General features: G+C 43.2%; 1 protein-coding gene across 9 annotated transcripts in view; it reads left to right on the top strand.

The window, feature by feature from the left end:
* The window catches only part of CSGALNACT1 (chondroitin sulfate N-acetylgalactosaminyltransferase 1), a 51,290-nt gene extending 32,637 nt beyond the window's left edge, over positions 1-18,653 (top strand). For 8 of the 9 annotated variants that reach the window (XM_040555484.1, XM_040555481.1, XM_040555483.1 and 5 more), the window contains 8 exons: positions 291-547; positions 2,307-3,228; positions 11,164-11,380; positions 12,611-12,712; positions 13,502-13,680; positions 14,081-14,175; positions 16,792-16,873; positions 17,233-18,653. In XM_040555484.1, the coding sequence (XP_040411418.1) occupies positions 2,595-3,228; positions 11,164-11,380; positions 12,611-12,712; positions 13,502-13,680; positions 14,081-14,175; positions 16,792-16,873; positions 17,233-17,516 (1,593 nt within the window). In that variant the 5' untranslated portion in view covers positions 291-547; positions 2,307-2,594 and the 3' untranslated portion in view covers positions 17,517-18,653. The remainder of the gene's footprint in view (positions 1-290; positions 548-2,306; positions 3,229-11,163; positions 11,381-12,610; positions 12,713-13,501; positions 13,681-14,080; positions 14,176-16,791; positions 16,874-17,232) is intronic. The other variant, XM_040555486.1, reaches the window with a different exon arrangement.
* The last annotated feature ends 313 nt before the right edge of the window (positions 18,654-18,966 follow it).

The following is an 18,966-nucleotide window of genomic DNA, read 5'->3' as shown; positions in this document are numbered from 1 at the left end:
TAGAAATGAAATTGTGTGTTTATCTAAGCCATTGGGATGTAATTTCAGTTTAGGCCATGTTAGCACAACTAATCCTTTCAGTGATGTTCAGCTTCTGCCAATTCAGTCAATGGACTAATTGTGTGAACCGAAGCATACAAGCACAGCAGGGCTTTATGTACTGCATCTCACCACTTCCTGACCCTGTCTCACTGCACACTACCTTCTTGCAGTCCTCTAGCCAGATCTGTTGTAGAGTTAGAACTGCCCAGCTTAATTTCCATGCTCTGACAAGCTCCTTTACATTGCAGGAGGCCAACTTTTATAGCGCATCCATAGGAAGCGTCTCCACTACAGCCTTTCACTGCGCAGGAGGCAGACTGAAGATGTAGGCAGCTGGCAAATGTGGAAGCAATGAAGAGGTGTTGTGAGGTTGACAGTGCTTTTTATAGTACGTGCGTTTTCTGGGAAGGACATAAGAAGGGAGATAAACAAGAGATGATTGTGGCAAGCTGAGAAGCAGCTGTAGCAGACCAAGATGTTCCAAAGAGAAGATCACTGCAGAAAGGTAAGGATGCCAACTTCGTCCTGTCCTTTTTCTGGCTGCTTGAATATTTTCTTCAACATCAGCAATTCTTCCTTTGAAAACACTGGTGTTTTCTGGAGAATCCTCTAAATACTAAATAGCCATCCAGCATTATTTTGAGAAAAATAATGGTAGTATTTTTATAGCGTGCTTTAGTCCCCTCAATTCCTCCTCTATTTTTTTAAGTAAATCTTCAGACTGCTAAAATATTGATAATAGCTAAAATATCAGGAATATCACTGGATAATTGCTGCATACAGAGTAATAGGCCAGCAAGACACTGAAGTTGATAAAAAGTCCTACAGAAGTCTTTGACTTGATACTAGAAATAACTCTGAAAAGTATGTGCTGTCTTAGATAAACTGTTTTTACCTAGGGGTCTGCCAGAAAGGATGTCTGACTAATGAGGCTACAAATCTCTGTTGCAAAAACCTGTCATAATGGAATGCAAGCATCCAAGAGGAGACTGGGATGGGCTTAATTTGATTGTGTTTGAGTTTAACTATGCAGTCTCACAGTGTAATCTAGGATGTTACTCAGCTTTGCTCTAAGTCTACTGTCAGACTAATAAATGAAGAAGTTTCTTTCATAGGTCCGGACTTGTGCCAAAACTGAGGGATTTTGAAAATCCCACTGGTAGTGTTGTCAGCATAATTGTTTTTAATGCAGCTTACGTCTAGATCAATATTGATGTTAAGTCATCTAATTTTTCTTTCCTGTTTTTAACCACTCAAGGAAGTCTTATTAAAAAAGAAAATAAAAAAAAATAGATTATGCTCAGAGTTTTAGCTTCCCTTATTTTTAAAAATGCCTAGGTTGATTTTCCCTAAACCTCCTCTTTGGTTTTTACTCCTGGGCAGAGAGCATATGTGGAAAACAGAGTAGTATGAGGCGTTGTTGCAAGACCTTTTTTTAATGTTATGAGAAACCAAAGAGGGCTTTAAAATGATGATACAGCCTGCTGGATGGAAACAAAGCTTCCCCTCATTTTGAGTAAGACTTGATCTGAATGCTTCTGAAAAACCCTGTCTCTAGTTCTATGTGTTTATGGGAGCACCTGGGAGGATATGTCACACTGAAGCAGAGTTTCAGCAATTGGCCTTGATAGGATTCTAGTTTCTTTCTGTATTGTCACCTGTTAAAAACCTTGTCACTGTTCCCTCTTGGGTTGACACACACACACACCAAACAAAATACCTGGTTTGCAATTCGTAGACTCTAATAGGAGCTAGTTCTAGAAACTAGAATTGCTGCTCCAGATCGAGCTTCATGTATTTGAACAGGACCACGTTTGCCACCTGGTGTTTTGGAAGAACATGCCTGGAAGCTGAAGCGTGTTGTATATCCGTGGGACTGCCTGCCTTCAAAATGTGTGTGCTCCAGGAGCTGAGAACTTGGAGGGCCAGCATTGCTTGGATGAGCTGAGCCCTTAGCACCTGACTGGGAAGTAACAGATGATGACTTCCTGGTAGTCCTAAAGCATGACAGACTCTGAGGCCTGGATTAGGTTTTTCGTCGGCAATGGGCCTGGTCATGGTGTCAAAATGAAGCACGTGCGTGCAGGATTGTCTGCATAAGGGTCTTAGCACCTCCTGGATGTCAGCACGAGCATCTCACAGCTCTGAGATCCACCAGAGCAGTTGAGAAATGACAGTAAATTCGTAGGATGCTCTTGACAGTGCAGACTGACTGACCAAATTCTAATGTGCCTGAACAACTGTCCTTGTCATTTGTCTTTCAGGTCCTCAGGCTCCATCAGACACCAGCTGAGCACGTTGCAGCAGTGCAGGTGTTACCATGAGGATCAGGAGGTGTCCTGCCTGCTCTGCAGCTTGTCTTCTGGTCCTGCTAGGTAAACACCAGAGAGAGCCCAAAATGCGGGCAGAGCATCCATTTTAAGAGAGCTGACAAGCCAGTTCCTGTCCATACATGCATCTGTGGAAGAGTACTCCAAATCCAGGGGCCTCTGTGGCGCTGCATGGATGTAAGAACTGTTGCACCTCTCGGCTTAGACTCTGCTTTTTGAGAAATGATGCTCCGACGAGGGTTTATTATATTTCTGCCCCGACTCGTAGGCCTGCTGGTGGTGGCCTGTTGCTCCGTGTCTATCGTTTACATGTTGGCTTGCACACCCAGGGGTGACAACGAGCAGCTTGCCTTGCCCAGGGTGCACAGTCCGACTGCGAAGGAGGGGTACGAAGCTATTCTGCAGGAGCGAGAAGAGCAGCACCGCAATTACATTGTCAGCTTGAAGAAACAAATTGCCCAGCTGAAGGCTGAGCTCCAGGGCAGGAGCGAACAGCTTAAGAACGTGCAGGACCAGTTCCCAGACCCCTTGGATGTTCGGCTTGATCCCGGTAACCCAGAGAAGGCCCAGGCTAACCTGCTGGCTTTCCTCCGTTCCCAAATAGACAGAGCAGAGGTGCACAGCGGCGTTAAGCTGTCCACGGAGTACGCGGCCGTGCCCTTTGAGAGCTTTACCCTGCAGAAGGTGTACCAGCTGGAGACGGGGCTGACGCGCCACCCAGAAGAGAAGCCCGTGAGGAAGGATAAGCGAGATGAGCTGGTGGAGGTGATCGAGTTAGCTGTTGGGAATCTGAACAATCCAGAGGGAGACAGCAATGCAAAGCGCCGCGTGTACACAGCCTCGGACTTCATCGAAGGTTTGTGTGCAGGCAGCGGGTTGGAGTCCGCGTGTGTGGTGCTGCTGAGGGGGTGCGGTGTGGCAGCACACGTCTGAGACAGCGTTAGTGCTGTGAGCCAGCGAGGCTGCCTTGGGCACAGCTGCAGAGTGCCAGCTTTTCTGGGGAGCTGGACTTGGGGACAACAGAGCCTGTCAGTTTCTCGTAGTGACCACCAACGCGTGCTTTGGGTTCTCTAGTCACGGTCACTTCAGAGCTGACAAAGCAAGGAATAAATCACGGGCTGTAATCCCACCTCTGTCACCAGTGTTAAAGTTGGCACTTCCAGTTCAAACCCAAACTCCGGTGTTGCCCTCACTCCACCTGCACAGTTCCACCCGAGGCAACGGGGCCGTGGTGAGACAGGTTCTGAGGGCGGCAGCTGAGGAGCTCAGGAACTCAGCTGATACTACCTGTAGCCTCAAAAGGGTATGGAAACCTTAACCTTTAAAAGAAATCTCCCATACTGGGGGTGGATTCTAAACTGAGCCCTTGGATTCTTACATGAGGTGACACGTGGCTTACCCATTCAGCAGTGAAGTAATTGAGAGGGGGGAGTCCTGCACGTGGCTCAGAAGCCTTTGAGTTCTGCAAGGAGTTAAACAGACACTTGTCTTCACTCGTACATACGATACTGAGGCAGTCAGCGTGGATTTTTAAAGTGCCACTTCTAACAACAACCAGTTTTTACATCCTGCCTTCTGTCCCTCTGTCTGAAATGCCTACTTGTTTCCAGCCAGGTGCTTTTTCCTAGCCAGAGGCACCAGATGTATTCCGGCAGCTGTGAAGTCTGAGCTCTGAGTTAAAAGGACAGGGATGTGTGCAGCAGAAACATATAGGACAAGATTTCACAGATCTTGTTTCCAAGGGCTCACGACTGTTTCTTAGCGACTAAGGAAGCTTACATCTTGTCTTGTAATATGGCCGTCCTAGTTTCACTTCACGGGAACTGTTACGTTCCCTGTTTGTTGTTCAGTAATGTTGTCTGTGAGAGAGATTTAATCCACAGCTGAGCTAGCTGAGTTTGACAGAGGAGGAGAAACTTGCCTTCCTGATCCTGAGATGATCTTGCTGCAGACTCGGAGGGCTTGTAGGTAAGACGCCCACCTTTTATGGAATGGCTGCTTTGTGCTGAACACAAGCCCCTATGCTTATCCCAAATGACTATCAATTTTGCTGTTAATTGTTCTCTTCACCTAGCTTTAATGAACAGAGCAAGATGCATCCTCCATGTGATGACCAAACTCTTGCTGTTGTGCAGTAGCCAGTTGTTCCCGGCTGCTCTGCGTGTTTCTCTGGTGACCGTAGTGCGCAGAGGAGCAGATTCCTGAGGCCGTGCCAGGTCACACCTGCAGGTGGGCAGGTGCCTCCCACAGCCTGGGCACGAGCTGCACGACTGGAGGCCCTGCTGAGGCAGGTCCTGGCTCTCTTCTGGTCTCAGCATTTCTTCCATGCCAGCCAAATTCTTCTTGCTCAGAGATGGGACAAGGGCATGGGCGGAGAACTGGCAAGTTCTCCTGTCTGTTAGCAGTTGAGTGCAGCACGGGGCTACTTGCTTCTAGTCTGCTTCCTGCTGCTTGCTCAGTTTATCATTTCAAAATGTTGCCACTGTTTATTATGGGAGCTGTCGTCATGCTCTGAGGATCTGAACAAGCACGTATGAGTGTTTGGCACCAGTTGCTTCACAGGGAGAGGCTGAGGAGAAAGGAGGAGACATTTCTTGCTGTACATTGCTCAATATTCCACTGAAGTTACCTTTCTCTTAGAGCCTGCCTTTATGCACACACAACCCAGGGGCTTTGCCTGCTTACCAGTGCTGTCCTTGAGGAACAAGGCAGAAACTGGTGTGCAGGCAGGCGTTTGGAAGGGATGCATGCTGCAGCTCTGCAGTGCTGGCTCTGTGGTTTGTTTTCATGCACTAATTGCCTCGTTGACTTTCACATTCAGTAATGAGCGAATTCAGAAGGAGGGAGCCTCGCCTGCAACTCGGTGTGAGCTCAAGAAACCTTCCTTGTGTCCTTCCCTGCAAGGCAGGTGCCTCTGTAAATGAAAGGTAACAAATCCTCATTCTTACTCAGCTGTGCAGACTGATTTGTTTGCAAATGTAGGGATCCACGCATTCAATCTGGACACAAAGAGCTGATTTGGCAGAAGATCTCCCTGCAGAGTTGCTTTGGAAGTTTGTCACCTCTTGGCAGTCTTTCCCACATCCTCCATTCTCCAAGAACAGCAAAAACTGCAGATCAAAGCACAAAACAAATCCATTGCGCTGTGTATCATGAGGAGAAGAGAGAGGGGTTCCAATTCTGCATTTCACGTATCAGTTGGACTCAAAACTTGCTTTGGAGACAACCCCTGTGTAACAAGTTAGTAATAGGCTGGATTTCCTGGCAGCTTCTGGCTGCTTCGCACCAGTTGAGCAACACAGCAACCATGAGTGGTGTTACCCAGCCAGCAGAGCCAGCTGTTTCCATTTTCTAGAGCTTCCCCGCGTAGCTGGAGCTTTCTGGGGGACGTGACCCAGTTCTGCATTGGAAGTAATAACACTTAACCCTCTTTTTATCATCCAGATGCTCTAGAAACAACAGCACACGTGAGCTGCATGCGTCCCTTATGTTAAAGGTGGGGTTCCTGCTTTTGTCTTCAGGTTGGGCAGGTGGAGGGATGACACAAAAATCAGGTAATCATGGTCAGGGATGGATTCAAAACCTGAACTGCTGCTGTTGATGTGAGACTTCTTTGTTTCTATCCAGTTCAGCAAAGCCTTTGACACCTGCTTTAGTCCTCTTTGCTCAAGTGTGCTGCTGATCCTGACTATTACTGGCATATCAAATGATGCAAGTAAACCGTGTTTGCTTGAGACTCTTGTGTGGATTTCTTTATTCTTGTGGCTGGCACCTGGTGCCTGCCATCACTTTTTCAGTGCTAGTTCATTGCTAACATGTACCAATAGGCAGAGTGATGGTGTGCTGCAATAAACTTCATTAGGGTCTGTATCTCTTTTTATTTTCTCCATTTTGTACCTTTACTCTTTGCAGAGTACTTCAGTATTCTTCAAATTCTTACATTTAAGGAGAAATATTTTGTCTCTGTGGCTGTGATCCCTAAAAATAAGCGTATCCTCTGCAGTTTATAGATAAAACTACTTGTGTGTGGGAATTAGACTGTGACCTTACTACCTTACATCAGAGCTAAACTCCTTCTCAGCAGATCTGCAGTTACGTGAAATTTGGCTAGGCTTCTCAGACAGTTCTCCTTCCAGGAGTAATAGCTGACACGTGGTGGAATTTTCCATTTTTTCTCACTTAAAACCAAGAGAACCACACCTTCTCCCTGGAGCCTGAACCACATCCATCTGGCTGCTGCTCTGCTCCACTTTGCTGTTCACAGAGGCACTTGGGCTGTTCAGCTGCTCTGAACCTCCCTTCAGCCACCTCGTTCCTCCCACTTCTACACCACGTTCACAGGTTTTCTGCCACAAGGAGTTACTAAGAAACAACGTGGAAAAGATCCTAAACAGGCAAAGGATTGTTCTGTTTCCAGTAGAAAGCCAATTGCTCCGTGGGCAGAATAGCAGGTCTGATCATTAATTTATATAATTGCAGCAGAGCTGTTATAGATTTGGAAGTCATTCATTTTCTCAAAGACGGAGGTAATAATTTGAAGACTCTGAAAAGCCTGAGCAGTGTTACAAAAGTGAATGTAATCACTGTCGGAGGATACTCTTTCACAATAGGAACAGTTCCGATAAAAAAAAAAAAAAAAAAAATCTGTGCGTTGCTTCAGAAATGCCCTGTCACAGCACTGTCAAATATGCTGCATCATAAGTTTTCTACCTGAAGTGTGTGGCAGGCTAGCGATCGGAATGCTAAATGAGGTCTGAGACAAATGAAGAGGAGTGGCTTCACCTTCTCAAATTGTCAGGTACTGGGGATGGGCTACCTGAGGTAGTTTCTCCCAGGAAGAAGACAGGGAGAAAGGAAGATGCTCTTCCCTGAAGGATATGATGCTGTATTTCTCTCTCTGGAGAGGGAAGACCACTGTAGTATTGAATTATAAAGGCAACAATGAATACTGATAAATCCTAAAAGTGGTTCCTACGGCATCCAGCAGAATATCAGCAGTGAGCACCGTTCCAGGGACTGTTTCTATTGGCAGTGGAAGACCATGAAACCTATGGTCTGTGGAACTGAGGCTGAAATTGGCATTCACTGAACAGCATTTTGATAAGATTGCATGACTGTGTGCTAGCTCTCACTTCCATATAGGTCTCTGAAGCTTGTTTGCCTGCCATGATGAGTAGAGATTGGGTATTTCCATTTCTTCAGAGTGCCCTAGGAATTGCTGTTCCAAAGACTTTACATTTACTGCTCTTTAGTCAGTCCTTCAGCCCAAGTCTCTTTTTTTGCTCTCACTTGTCCTTTTGCTTCATGTTAGGGCTAGTCTCTGCTGACCCAGGGCTTCTGGTCACTTACCTTTTTATATTGGGTTTCCACAGGCTTTTTTTCTTGCCTCTGAAAGGAGCAGTGCAAATCCTGAAACACAGCTGCTGTAATGGAAGCAAGAGGTGATTGATTGATTAACCTTCTTTTGCCCATAGTGAACATCTAGCCTTTCCAAAGTACTCTATTTTCAGGAACAACGTTTTCAGGAAAGGGTTTTTTTTTTGTTTTGTTTTCGGAGCCTTTTTCTTCCCCTCCTTATAGTTTATTTCTTAAACTTGAAACTGTTTGCATCTTTGAGTGATGTAAAAATTCCCAATGGCATAAGTGAAGCCGTGCCTTCGGAAATGGAAAAAAATCTTGTGAAAAGCAGGATGTTCTGCTGGGTGAGTCTCCACAGTGACTCAAGACATTCAGGCTCGTTTCCAGGGCTTGCTGTCTGACCTTGGGCAAAGCATTTTGTTCCCTGTTTCTAAAAAAGATGCATAACTTTCTGTCAGTTTAGGTGCTTATCCTGTAAGAAAGGAAAACAAGCGGTGTAAATGTGAACTGAGAATAGCTGTGTTTAATTACGTGCATTAAACTCGCATACGGTTCTCTTTAAGATAAAATGTTAGGATTATAAATTCCTGGATTACCACCTTGCACAAAGAAGCCTTGCCTTCACCTAGGTTGCTTCTCTTCAGCAGTACTAGAAATCTTCAACCAGAACAGAACTGAGGTGTTGGAAGAAGCCCCTGCTGATGTTTGTATAGTACTAGGAGGTGACCCTTGGGTCGCCGCATGCAGTCTGCTTTAAGCTGCCTCTTGTTTATTTGGCAAAGCTCACCTCGTTCCTCTAATACAGTATATATCTCTGGGGAAGAGGTGCTTATGGGGTTATTGTTTCTTGGCTGGAATAGGAGAGGATGTAGAAAAGAGTTTTAGATGTTGCCTGGTAGATATTAAGTTGGATAACTTAATTTGGATCTTTGCTGTTATGACAAATATTAATTCACTATGTCAAACGTAAAACATTCCTATCCATTTCTCTCTGGAGAAAATGCAAATTTAATTTATTTTTTTGTTTGTTTAGCTTAATAGCTTTTAGTCAAAAGGCTATGTTACCCTGCCACAACACAAACTTCTTTGGCAAGACCTATGTTCAAAAACTGTAAATGAGTGCACCCAGCCATACACTCAGATTGGCAGCAAGCTTTCTGTCAGAATAAGCGAGAGAGCTGAATTGAAAGCCCCAGTTTCCATTCTCTGACCACCAGGAGGAGGAAATGCACAGACTGTTTGGTCACCATTCAGATGATCTCTAGTGCAGGTTCAAGTTCAGTAACAGATGTAGTTTATGGTCTGTACCTTGGGCAGACTGTATAGAAAAAGCTAGGGGGAATCAAGGGCACAGTTTTACAAGATTGGCAGCAAAATAATGATGGATCTGCTTTCTCATTGCATTCGTCTGCTATGCTTGAGGAATGGAGGATTTCTTGAATAAGCTTCTTTTAAAAGTAAAACACAGGGAATAACATAATTTTTCTGCATATAATACTAACCAGCTGAAGTCCTCACTTAAGAATAAACACTTAGACAATGGTAGTGAAGATGAGGCAGTCCACAGAACTCGTGCTAGATAAAACCACACCTCATGAATCTGTTGGATGGTCTGGGGACACCAATGTAAGACCTACAATGCAAGATGAAGAGCTTGTATCACTTGGCCATTCACAGGAGACTTTGACCTTGACTGCCACAAGAAATTTTTGCAGAGCCAATGATCTACAGGTCAGATGCACAGGAATGTTATACATCAAGGAATAACTAAGATGAAAGAAAAAAAAAGCTGTTGTTTTGGTTAAGCTGTTCTTCATAACCAGGTGAGAAGGAAAAAAAAATCAAGCTGAGGCATTTTTTTCCAGGTATGTTTTCCTTGACTCTTGAATTTCTGAAGAGATGGAAAGCAATGCTATTACACTATTCCGCTGATGAAGCTGTGAGTATTTTTACAGCAGGTGTAACTACTTAGAGCTAGCATTTCATTTTTCCTTCTTAAACCTAGTGGATCTCAGAAAAAGCTGTATGCACTGCAGGCCTTGAACCGTCATGTTGATCAGATAAAATCTCTAGCCTTTTTGCCAACTACATTGTGTTTAAAGTATTGAGAGAGGGAGTTAGGAGAATCTTATCAAGCAGAGATAGAGCGCTGACAGCATTAAACTAGGATGCTACTTGGTGTCTTTGCTAACTGTTGTGCATTGTGCAAATTAACTAAAGCAAGAAGCCTTGGGCCCCTTACCAAGGTCAGTCTCTTAATAAGAGTGTGAGCCTATCTTCAGAAACTGGCAGAAACTGGTCCTGCGGATGGGCAAGAGCCAAGGAGCAACTGAGTCTGCGCAAAGACAAGAGGTCAACTAGCGGTGACGAGGAAGAGTCATCAACCTTCATCCCCACGACCCCCGACGACCACCACCAGGAGACACTGCGCAAGCGCAGATGGGAGGAGCTTATGGAAATGACTTCTTGAACTAATTTTAATATGAAGTGGGGACAGGTCATGAATATGTATAGGCACATTGTGAAACTTCATGCATATGTAAGTCTTTGCTGCATATAACCAAGGCAAATTGCCGCGTCAGGTGCGCACGATTTTGGTGGGACTACCCCCCGTGCTGCCCAGCTCTGAATAAACATACCTACTTTACAATCTTACTGACTATGGAGTCCATTTTCCGCAAGTCAGCATCAGAATAGTATTTCAGTAGGACGTGACCATTACTTTTACAGTTCATGCCAGCTGTCAGCGTGGGGCTAATTTCAGCCATGGAATGTGTTAAAAGCTCATTCTATCTAGGAAATAAATACATCCAAAAGTACTGACCACCTAGTATAGGAAATCCTGTCCAGAAACGTGTCTGTGGACTTCCCTTACCTTAGCACCAGCTCTGATGAAGCAGCTTAGCCACATCTGGAGTTTCTTTGAGCAGAAGGTGCAGAGCACCTCCCAGAAATGAGGAAATTAATGTGTTGATCAGGAAATCGTTTTTCTGAGAGATGGCTTAGTTGCTCACGCTGCAGAGAGGCAGGTTGCCTTTTGCAATATCTGCATCGCCATTACCATGCGTGCCGTGTGCTGAGGTGGAGGCTACATGCCTGCAGCGTGCCGTTGGATCAGTCTGAAAGCTAAGGACAGTATGTCTGATGGGTTATGCTGTGTGTGAGCAAATGGTAACCTTCAGGGGTTTGTAACTCAGCCAAGGCTAGGAGCGTGCTCGTCAGAATACCGAATGAGTCCTGCAGCCCAGGCTGTGTTGCTGCCAGAGTGACCGCCTCCTCCAAACGACAGCAAATTGCACACTGATTTAATAGTAAATGTCTCGTGCCTCTGCTGCTTTTTCAGCTGAGGTATAGCACATTAAGACTGCATCCTTTCTCCCCCTACCCCAGAGCCTGTCTTTAATTCAAAAACTTCTCTTTTGTCTTCACGCAGGGATCTACCGCACAGAAAAAGACAAAGGCACGTTGTATGAGCTGACTTTCAAAGGAGACACGAAACATCAGTTCAAGAAGATTGTTCTATTTCGGCCATTTGGTCCTGTAATGAAAGTCAAAAACGAAAATCTCAATATGGCTGACACACTTATTAATGTCATCGTGCCCTTGGCCAAGAGAGCTAGCAAATTTCGGCAATTCATGCAGAATTTCAGGTGGGTCTCCGTTCCAGCGCTGCCTCTGCTTTATCTTGCTTATCTTACTTGCAAAGTAAGATGCAATTTCAGGAATTATCAAGGCCTCCCTCGGTAAAAGTTATGCTACTTTTACATAACATCTCACTGTGCCATTAAGAAATCATTTTTGAGATTACAGAGACTGAAAGGCATCTTAATGCGCTGTTTAGCAGTAAAAGCAATTGTATTTCAGTCATCAGGGTTTCTGATTTGCATGTACCTGGCTTAGGTGTCTAAATCTGGTTTGTTGGGGCACACGCTATTATGTGGCACTTGTGAGGATATCGTGCCGTTAGTAGCAGAGGAACACTGCAAGTGGAAAAAAAAAGGAATTTAGTGCTCCCAGACACTTTGCCAGGCCCTGTTTGAGAAAGAGATTAAGGCAATAAGAGGCAGAAAGACATGTATTTGAAATTCAGGATAGCTAGTTTTAAACTCCTTTTCTTTTTCAGCATAGAGGTGCTGTTTGGAGGGAAAACTTAATTGAGATATAGTTTTACATAGCTGCCCAGAAAAGACTGTCTTAGCAACAGATACTGACTCTTGCAATGGGATTTGTTTTGCTAATTACAGCCATCTATAAATAGGCTCCTTGTCTAAATTAGCCATCTGATAAATGCTTTTTTGGGATGGGAAAAATCACCCTCTGGTCATGCTGATCTCTCTGCTGATGATAGGAGAAATCTTGCTGACTAAACATTGTGCAAGTGAGGCATGATGTCTATTGCTGGGTCAGATCGGTTGTACCCTTAGGCTGTTGGTTTGATCTCCAGTTGATATTAGATCTTAGGAAATGTTCCTTAACAAAATGCCAAAGCTCTGAACTTGGAAATATCTGTTATAAAAACAAGGTTAAGAGGTAGAGGTCATATAGCTTGTTAAAAACCCTCTTCTCATTCTTTTCATATTCTCTGAAGTGATACATTCAATGCCTGCCTGATCGTTCTTGCGGCTGAATGGGCTGTTTGAGCAGTGTCCTATTATTATAGCAAACACCGCTGAGAGAGTGGATGATAAATGTGCCTCAAATATAGTCCGGGGTCCCTTCTGACAGGCAGTGAGCCCTTTTGTCAGGACAGAGACCCTCATCAGTGAGTCATGCCCTCAGGAACGCCTTCCAAGATCCACCCTACTCTGCCTTCAGCTGGTGCTGGTTGCTGAAGAAAGCTAACTTGCAGGACAAGTCGTAAATCTGTCTCTGTTTTCTAGGGAAATGGGCATTCAGCAGGATGGGAGAATTCACCTCACTGTAGTTTACTTCGGAAAAGAACAAATGAATGAAGTCAAATCTATACTTGAAAATACCTCTAAGTAAGTATCTGAATGGCTGATGTACTGTTCAAACACAGCGTTCGTACCGTGAATTGGAGGCTAATTAGCTGCCCAAATTTGTAGCTGCGCCAAAATGTCCTTGACTGCATTGGAGAAAACATTCTTTTGCTTCTATCAGATAAAAGCAGCATTATCCTGACAGTCCCAGATTTGCAGTTTCATGGTACTGGTCTCTAGGGCCACAAAGCAGATTTTACTGAGTTTACCTCAGTGCAGCTTTGCTTTCAAACTGGTAACAGTGCTCAGGCCCAAACTTTCTTACTGCTTTTGAAGGTGTCTCTTTAACTGTTAGGACTGAAGTCTGACTCCCAGAGTCAGGTGCAGACAATTTCAGTAGAGCACCCAGGACCTAGATGGTTTTGGCCATCTAACCAGAAGATCTTGGCTAGATCTTTTGTAGCCCTTAGTTATAATCTCCACGCTGGAAGAAGATCCTTATATAGACACAGTAATATGACCACAGGTATTTTATATCTGCCTGCTGGCAATATTTTTTGTCTATCTAAGCCTTGTTGGGATTTTTGTGAGATCTGCCCAAGGAAGGTCTCTGACAGGAATACTAGCGTAGTAGTAAGGGAGTCAAACTCTGGATGTAGACATAGTGGAAATCTCCTCAGGACTTTAAGAGGTCATCTCTTCCCCTAAACCGCTCTGAAAACCCCAATACTGTAGATTTCTAGGTAAGTTTTTTCATATTGGGTTCCCACCCCCACTTGTATTAGAAGCTGAAAGGAGAATGTAAGTTGCTGACTGTTTTCTTTTTCCTAGGTCAGCCAACTTCAAGAACTTCACCTTTATCCAGCTGAATGAAGAATTTTCCAGGGGCAAAGGATTAGACATTGGAGCTCGAGTCTGGAAAGGAAGTAACGTTGTTCTTTTTTTTTGCGACGTGGACATATACTTCACAGCTGAATTCCTGAACTCTTGTAGATTGAACACACAGCCAGGTACCGCTGCTCATTAAGTACAGAGCCTTTCAGCAGGTTTTTAGATATTGCATAACAGCCTCACCAGAGTATTCTAACATTTGAATTGGTAATGAAGCTGCTGTAAATCATTCTTGAAACTTAGAGAACTAATTAAGACATGTATAAAAATTCCATTGCTTCTTGGCTTTCAAAAGGTTACAACACCCCTGTACCCACTGTGAGTGAATTCCTTCCCTTCAGTATCTCTGCTTTCTGGAACCGGATCTTTGTGTTGGTTTTATCCTCTCATTCTCATGCAAAGAACATAGGCTCAGTTGAAAACTTGTATCACTTGGTCTGGTTTTTGGAAAGCATCTTGGAGGAGCATGAAATGTGTTTTATGCAGCTTTTTAAAAAAATAACTTACTGTCATTTCCAGGAAAGAAAGTGTTTTATCCTGTTCTCTTCAGCCAGTATAACCCCAGTATAATTTATGGCCACCAGGATTCCATCCCATCTTTAGAACAGCAGCTAGTAAGTATATGTTCTTCTGAATGCCTGTTTTTATTTGGACAAAGCTTTCATTTTTTAAAAAGTGCATGTGCTATTGGGTAGCATTTCCCTGTTCTTTCTGCACAGTGAGGTGCACAAGACATGTACTATGTAGACGAAATTAACTGCAGCAGTCATCTCACTGTGAGTTCTGCAGTTGTTTCCCAGGGAAATATATCGGTACCAATTATTTTAACCCTTGTTTGAGATTTTATACATAGAACCTGAGAATTTAAACTCTGCTCCTCTGTCAGAAGGGATTTTCTAATTAATAAACAACTCCTCCATGGCATGCTTTTTTTTTTTTTAGGATGAAAGTCCCTGATGTTGCTTTCATTTCCTCTTTGCACTGAATATTTCCTTTCCTTGCATGATCAAAAGCTGGTGCTTGCCAGGCACTGCATCTGTCAGGGCTTGTCATGTCCCAGACTGGACACTGTCACTGTTTGAGAGTCAAGAGTTTGGGGCTGTTGAGAGCCCAGCAACAGTCACAACTGAAAAAAAAAAAAGTCACTAGGGGGCCGAGTCCAATCTTCTGGCATTGCTACAGCCACCTCATGCAATCCATCTAGAAAAATGAAGTATGAGTTTGAAAACTACACCCCAAATATTTTTAAAGTTTTTTTTTTGGGGGGGGCTACTGCTCCCTGTGTTACACAACAGGTAGCCAGACAATCTTTTCTTTCTTCTAAAATATAGCATGCTCTAGACTACTGATGTAGGGAAAAAGTTGTTAAAGATCAAGACTGTGTAGCACCCAGGGATTAAAAAATACTTTCTCATTCATGCAATTGTTTTTAAGCCATCACACTTAAAATTTATTTTTTTGTGTTATTGCAGTGTCTGGAAAATTCTTCTCATTGGTTTTGTCTCAGAGGGAAACCTGTTCTGGCAATACCATAGAATTCGCATTAGCTCTTCTGTCTGATGAGATCCCGTCAGAGGTCCTCAGGCTTGCAAGCACTGTGCTCAGAAAGGAAATACTGCTCGGCTCACGAACTAGCATACATTCCACAAACTGCATAGTCAGGGCTGTGTAAATATTTATAGCTAATACTTGAATCTTAAAATGTGATGCTTATTTCAGAAAGGCTTCTTGATTTCAGGAAGTACTGCCAATCTCATGTTTATGTAGATTTTTATATTTTCAGCCCATATTAGTTGCTGGGCATGAGGTCAGGTCCCTGCCATTAAAACAAGACAGTTAGATCTCTATCCCAGTATTTGGGCTGCCAAGAAAAAAAAATCCTTCAGAAATGTTTGAAAGAAATTGATTTGTGAAGCAGCCACTTGCACTAATGGGAGATAATAATGCTAATGCAAAAGAGTAGCTTGCTGTAAGGGCATCGTTACGGAGATTCCTTGTCATGGTGCAGACCTGACAGATACAATCTTGTTTCCTTCTAATTGGCTTCTGCAGTGGCTTGGATTTTTCAAGGAGAGAAGAAATGAGAAAAGAAAGAGAGCAACAGGAGCAGTAAAATAAAAATAATAATAATAAAAAAAATGATTGCTAAAATGACAAGGAACAAAAAGAGAGAGGCATGAATAAGAAACCAGGAGAGACTGTTTTGGAAGAGGATTTTTTGGTAAAGGAAATGCTTGGATTTGTAAATCCAGAAATGGAAATCCTGCCTCATCATCTCCTCTAACATTATTGCAAGTGAAGCCAAAATTTTCAAAAATAGCTGCTTAAGGGTAGGTTTGTAACCACCCCTTCAAGAGCATGAAGTATAGCTGACATCCTTAAAGGGATTTAAATACCTGTCCAGTCTCTTGAAACTCTTGGATGTCTCACCATATGGGATTAGGTCACTCACACACATGAACTATGGCCGTGGTGATGTATATGTTTATATTTGCTTTTGAAAATGATATGCGTGGCCTCTCATGGCTCTGATTTTCTTTCTATAATACACTATATTTTCACAGTGCACCTCGACAGTGTAGACCACGCCTTCATTCTGACAAAGGCTTTTATAGGTTATATATTCACCACCTAATGTTTTTGGACTCCAGTTTTAGCTGGATTACAACAGTTCTGTAATGAAAAATATTCTTACCACTTTCCAAATTTTTGTCAAAGTTAAGGTAATCAAAAACTTGTCGTTTGTGCAGTCAGATTAGAACATCTGTTTTCTTCCAGAGCTCTTGCAGTCCGCAATCCAGATGTCACCATCTGCTGTACTGCAGAGTCTGGCTTCCTGATTTACCAATATGTTTCTTATATCTGATTTGAATCGTGCAAAAACTTAATGATTTTGGAGGATGATTTACCTCCAAAGAAGCAAACTCCAGAGAGCGGTGGGATATTTCTCCACTTGGGCTACAACAGCAGCAGTGGAGTGAAACCTGATCATTCTTAATCAGGGGGGTTTATCCATGACAGCTAATGACATGGCTACTTTTCCTGACAAAAACATGCTATGAAATATCTACAAAAGCAGGTAGGTGCTTTAGGATCAACAAAAACATTACATGATGTATAATAAATGGGCAGTTGCTCCTATTTCTGACCATGTTCAGCGACTTGTTTCTCTGCTGTTCATGCTGAAAGCATTTCCGCTCCCATATAAACATTCCTTTTCTCCCATGCAGATTATTAAAAAAGAAACAGGATTTTGGAGAGACTTCGGTTTTGGGATGACTTGCCAGTACCGATCTGATTTTATCAACATAGGTAAGAAAAATATACTCAAATACATCTGCTGTTTTACTGAAGCTTAGAAGATTGTGATCAGCTTCCCTTTCCCAGGCCAGTGTGGCTGTGTCTCTGCTTTGCAGCAGTGATCTGGCTAGATGCTCAGACTGCTCCCAGGTGCCATAGAGATTACCAAAATCTAAGCACTTTTTTAGTACAAATAAATCAGTTTTGGCTGGTGCTAAAGATTTGAGGTTGAGGAATTTGAACGCTTTGTTGTTGGCTGTTTTAAAGGGCTGACTGGAACTAGAGAACAGCTGTAGTGCAACGAATAGCATCACGTTGAGTAGTGGAAGGTATGCATTTGTAGTTGTTATTCTGGGTTTTCTTTGTGTCAGGTGGCTTTGACCTGGATATTAAAGGCTGGGGTGGTGAAGATGTGCACCTGTACCGCAAATACCTTCACAGCAACCTCATTGTGATCAGAACGCCCGTCAGGGGGCTCTTCCATCTCTGGCACGAAAAGCGATGTGTGGACGAGCTGACCGCAGAGCAGTACAAAATGTGCATGCAGTCCAAGGCCATGAACGAGGCTTCTCACGGCCAGCTGGGGATGCTTGTATTCAGGCAAGAGATTGAAACTCACCTGCACAGACAGAAACTGAGCAGTAAGAAGACATGAAGCCAGAAAGGTGGGCAAAAAGCCTCTGAATGGATTTTTTTTTTTATTTTTTGTGAAAGGAGTTGCTAACTAGAAAAGATGGGATGAGACTGAAAGCCAATGGGGATTCTAGCAGCCTGGCAGCAAAGCAGATGAGGGAAGTTCTTGTCCTCACTAATTCTGGCTTTTCTTAATAGGGCTTTTAAGTTCTCCATTAGCCTGACTGTCCAGCACTTGCTCCTGGGGGAGACTTGAACGCTTGATGAGATTCGAGGTCATGGAGACAATGAACATTACGTGAATGCCAGTGTGCTACAATAACAAATGGATGTGCTTTTCTGTGGAAATGTTTGTAAGATGTGTGCGGTTGTTTAAAGGATTGACCCTTTGGTGAACCGATAATAACGAGTCATTTTCTACATGTCTAAAAAGGGCTGCTGTCAAAAAGTATGGTTTTCTTTCTGAAAAGAAAACCTGATTGTTAACGATGGTTAAGCTGGAGTGACCAAAAATCTTTTACCCTTACGGGGCTGGGATGGGGGAACAGCAGCAGTTCACTTACAGTTGATTCAGAGACAAGAAATCTCAGTGCTTTCTAAAATTCAGAAAGACAAAGCCTTGCCAGTCAAGTGTGATGTTTCAAAAATGCTGCAGGTTAGCATTGATTCTATTTTGTGGACAGGGAACGAAAAGCAACGAGCCATGTCTGTACCACGTGAATCAGATGGTGTATTCCTGCGTTACAGTGCTATAAGTATCTCAAGATTCATTTTTAAATGGAGTTGGTTTTGCTTGAGAATTATGTTGTTATACTTGCGGTTTTCTAATTCTAACCTTACTGGGAAATAGTACAGCCTTCCAATGCTGGGAAAATGCTCTGCAGATCTGTTTTTCCTGTGAATGGGAGCTGGGTTCAGATAAGTGAAGTGATGTTACTACAGAACCTGTGTGCTGGACGAAGCTTTATGCTGGAGAAAAGGAAACGCATTTCAACTTGCAGTACTGATTTAACAGGAGACTTTAAACTCTGAATGCCAGATACCAAAATTAATGAACATTTTCTGCCTTTATACCAAAGTTTTCCTTCTAAACCAAATCTAGAATCTTGCCCAGGGCATAGCAAAGTTTTTTGTAATTAAGAAAATAAATTTTTATGGTGGATTATTGGACCCTGCAAATTATTTTATGGTAATTATAGGTGCATCCTAAAAATTAGTTGTGTTAATAGATGTTTTTTTCAGTTGTCTAAAACTGTTGAAGGCATGAGTTATTGCTGTTGTAAAGCACTTTCTTTTAATGCTGACTGCTGTTTCTCATTTTAATCTTTACTAGCTAACAAAAAATGTATGGTTTTGGCAATCCCATTTGCTTACCTAAATGCTGTTTCTCCCAGTGGTCTCTGTTTTACAGCTTCAGATTAATTCAGGGTGGTCTGAAACTAGGTTCTAATGTGTTCTTTGGCTTGTAAAAG

Source organism: Cygnus olor, chromosome 4 (genome assembly GCF_009769625.2).
Source record: "Cygnus olor isolate bCygOlo1 chromosome 4, bCygOlo1.pri.v2, whole genome shotgun sequence".
In the NCBI taxonomy this organism is placed as follows: Eukaryota; Metazoa; Chordata; class Aves; order Anseriformes; family Anatidae; genus Cygnus; species Cygnus olor.
The sequence above is the reverse complement of the archived record's forward strand: the minus strand, read 5'-3'. Positions and strand labels throughout refer to the sequence as shown.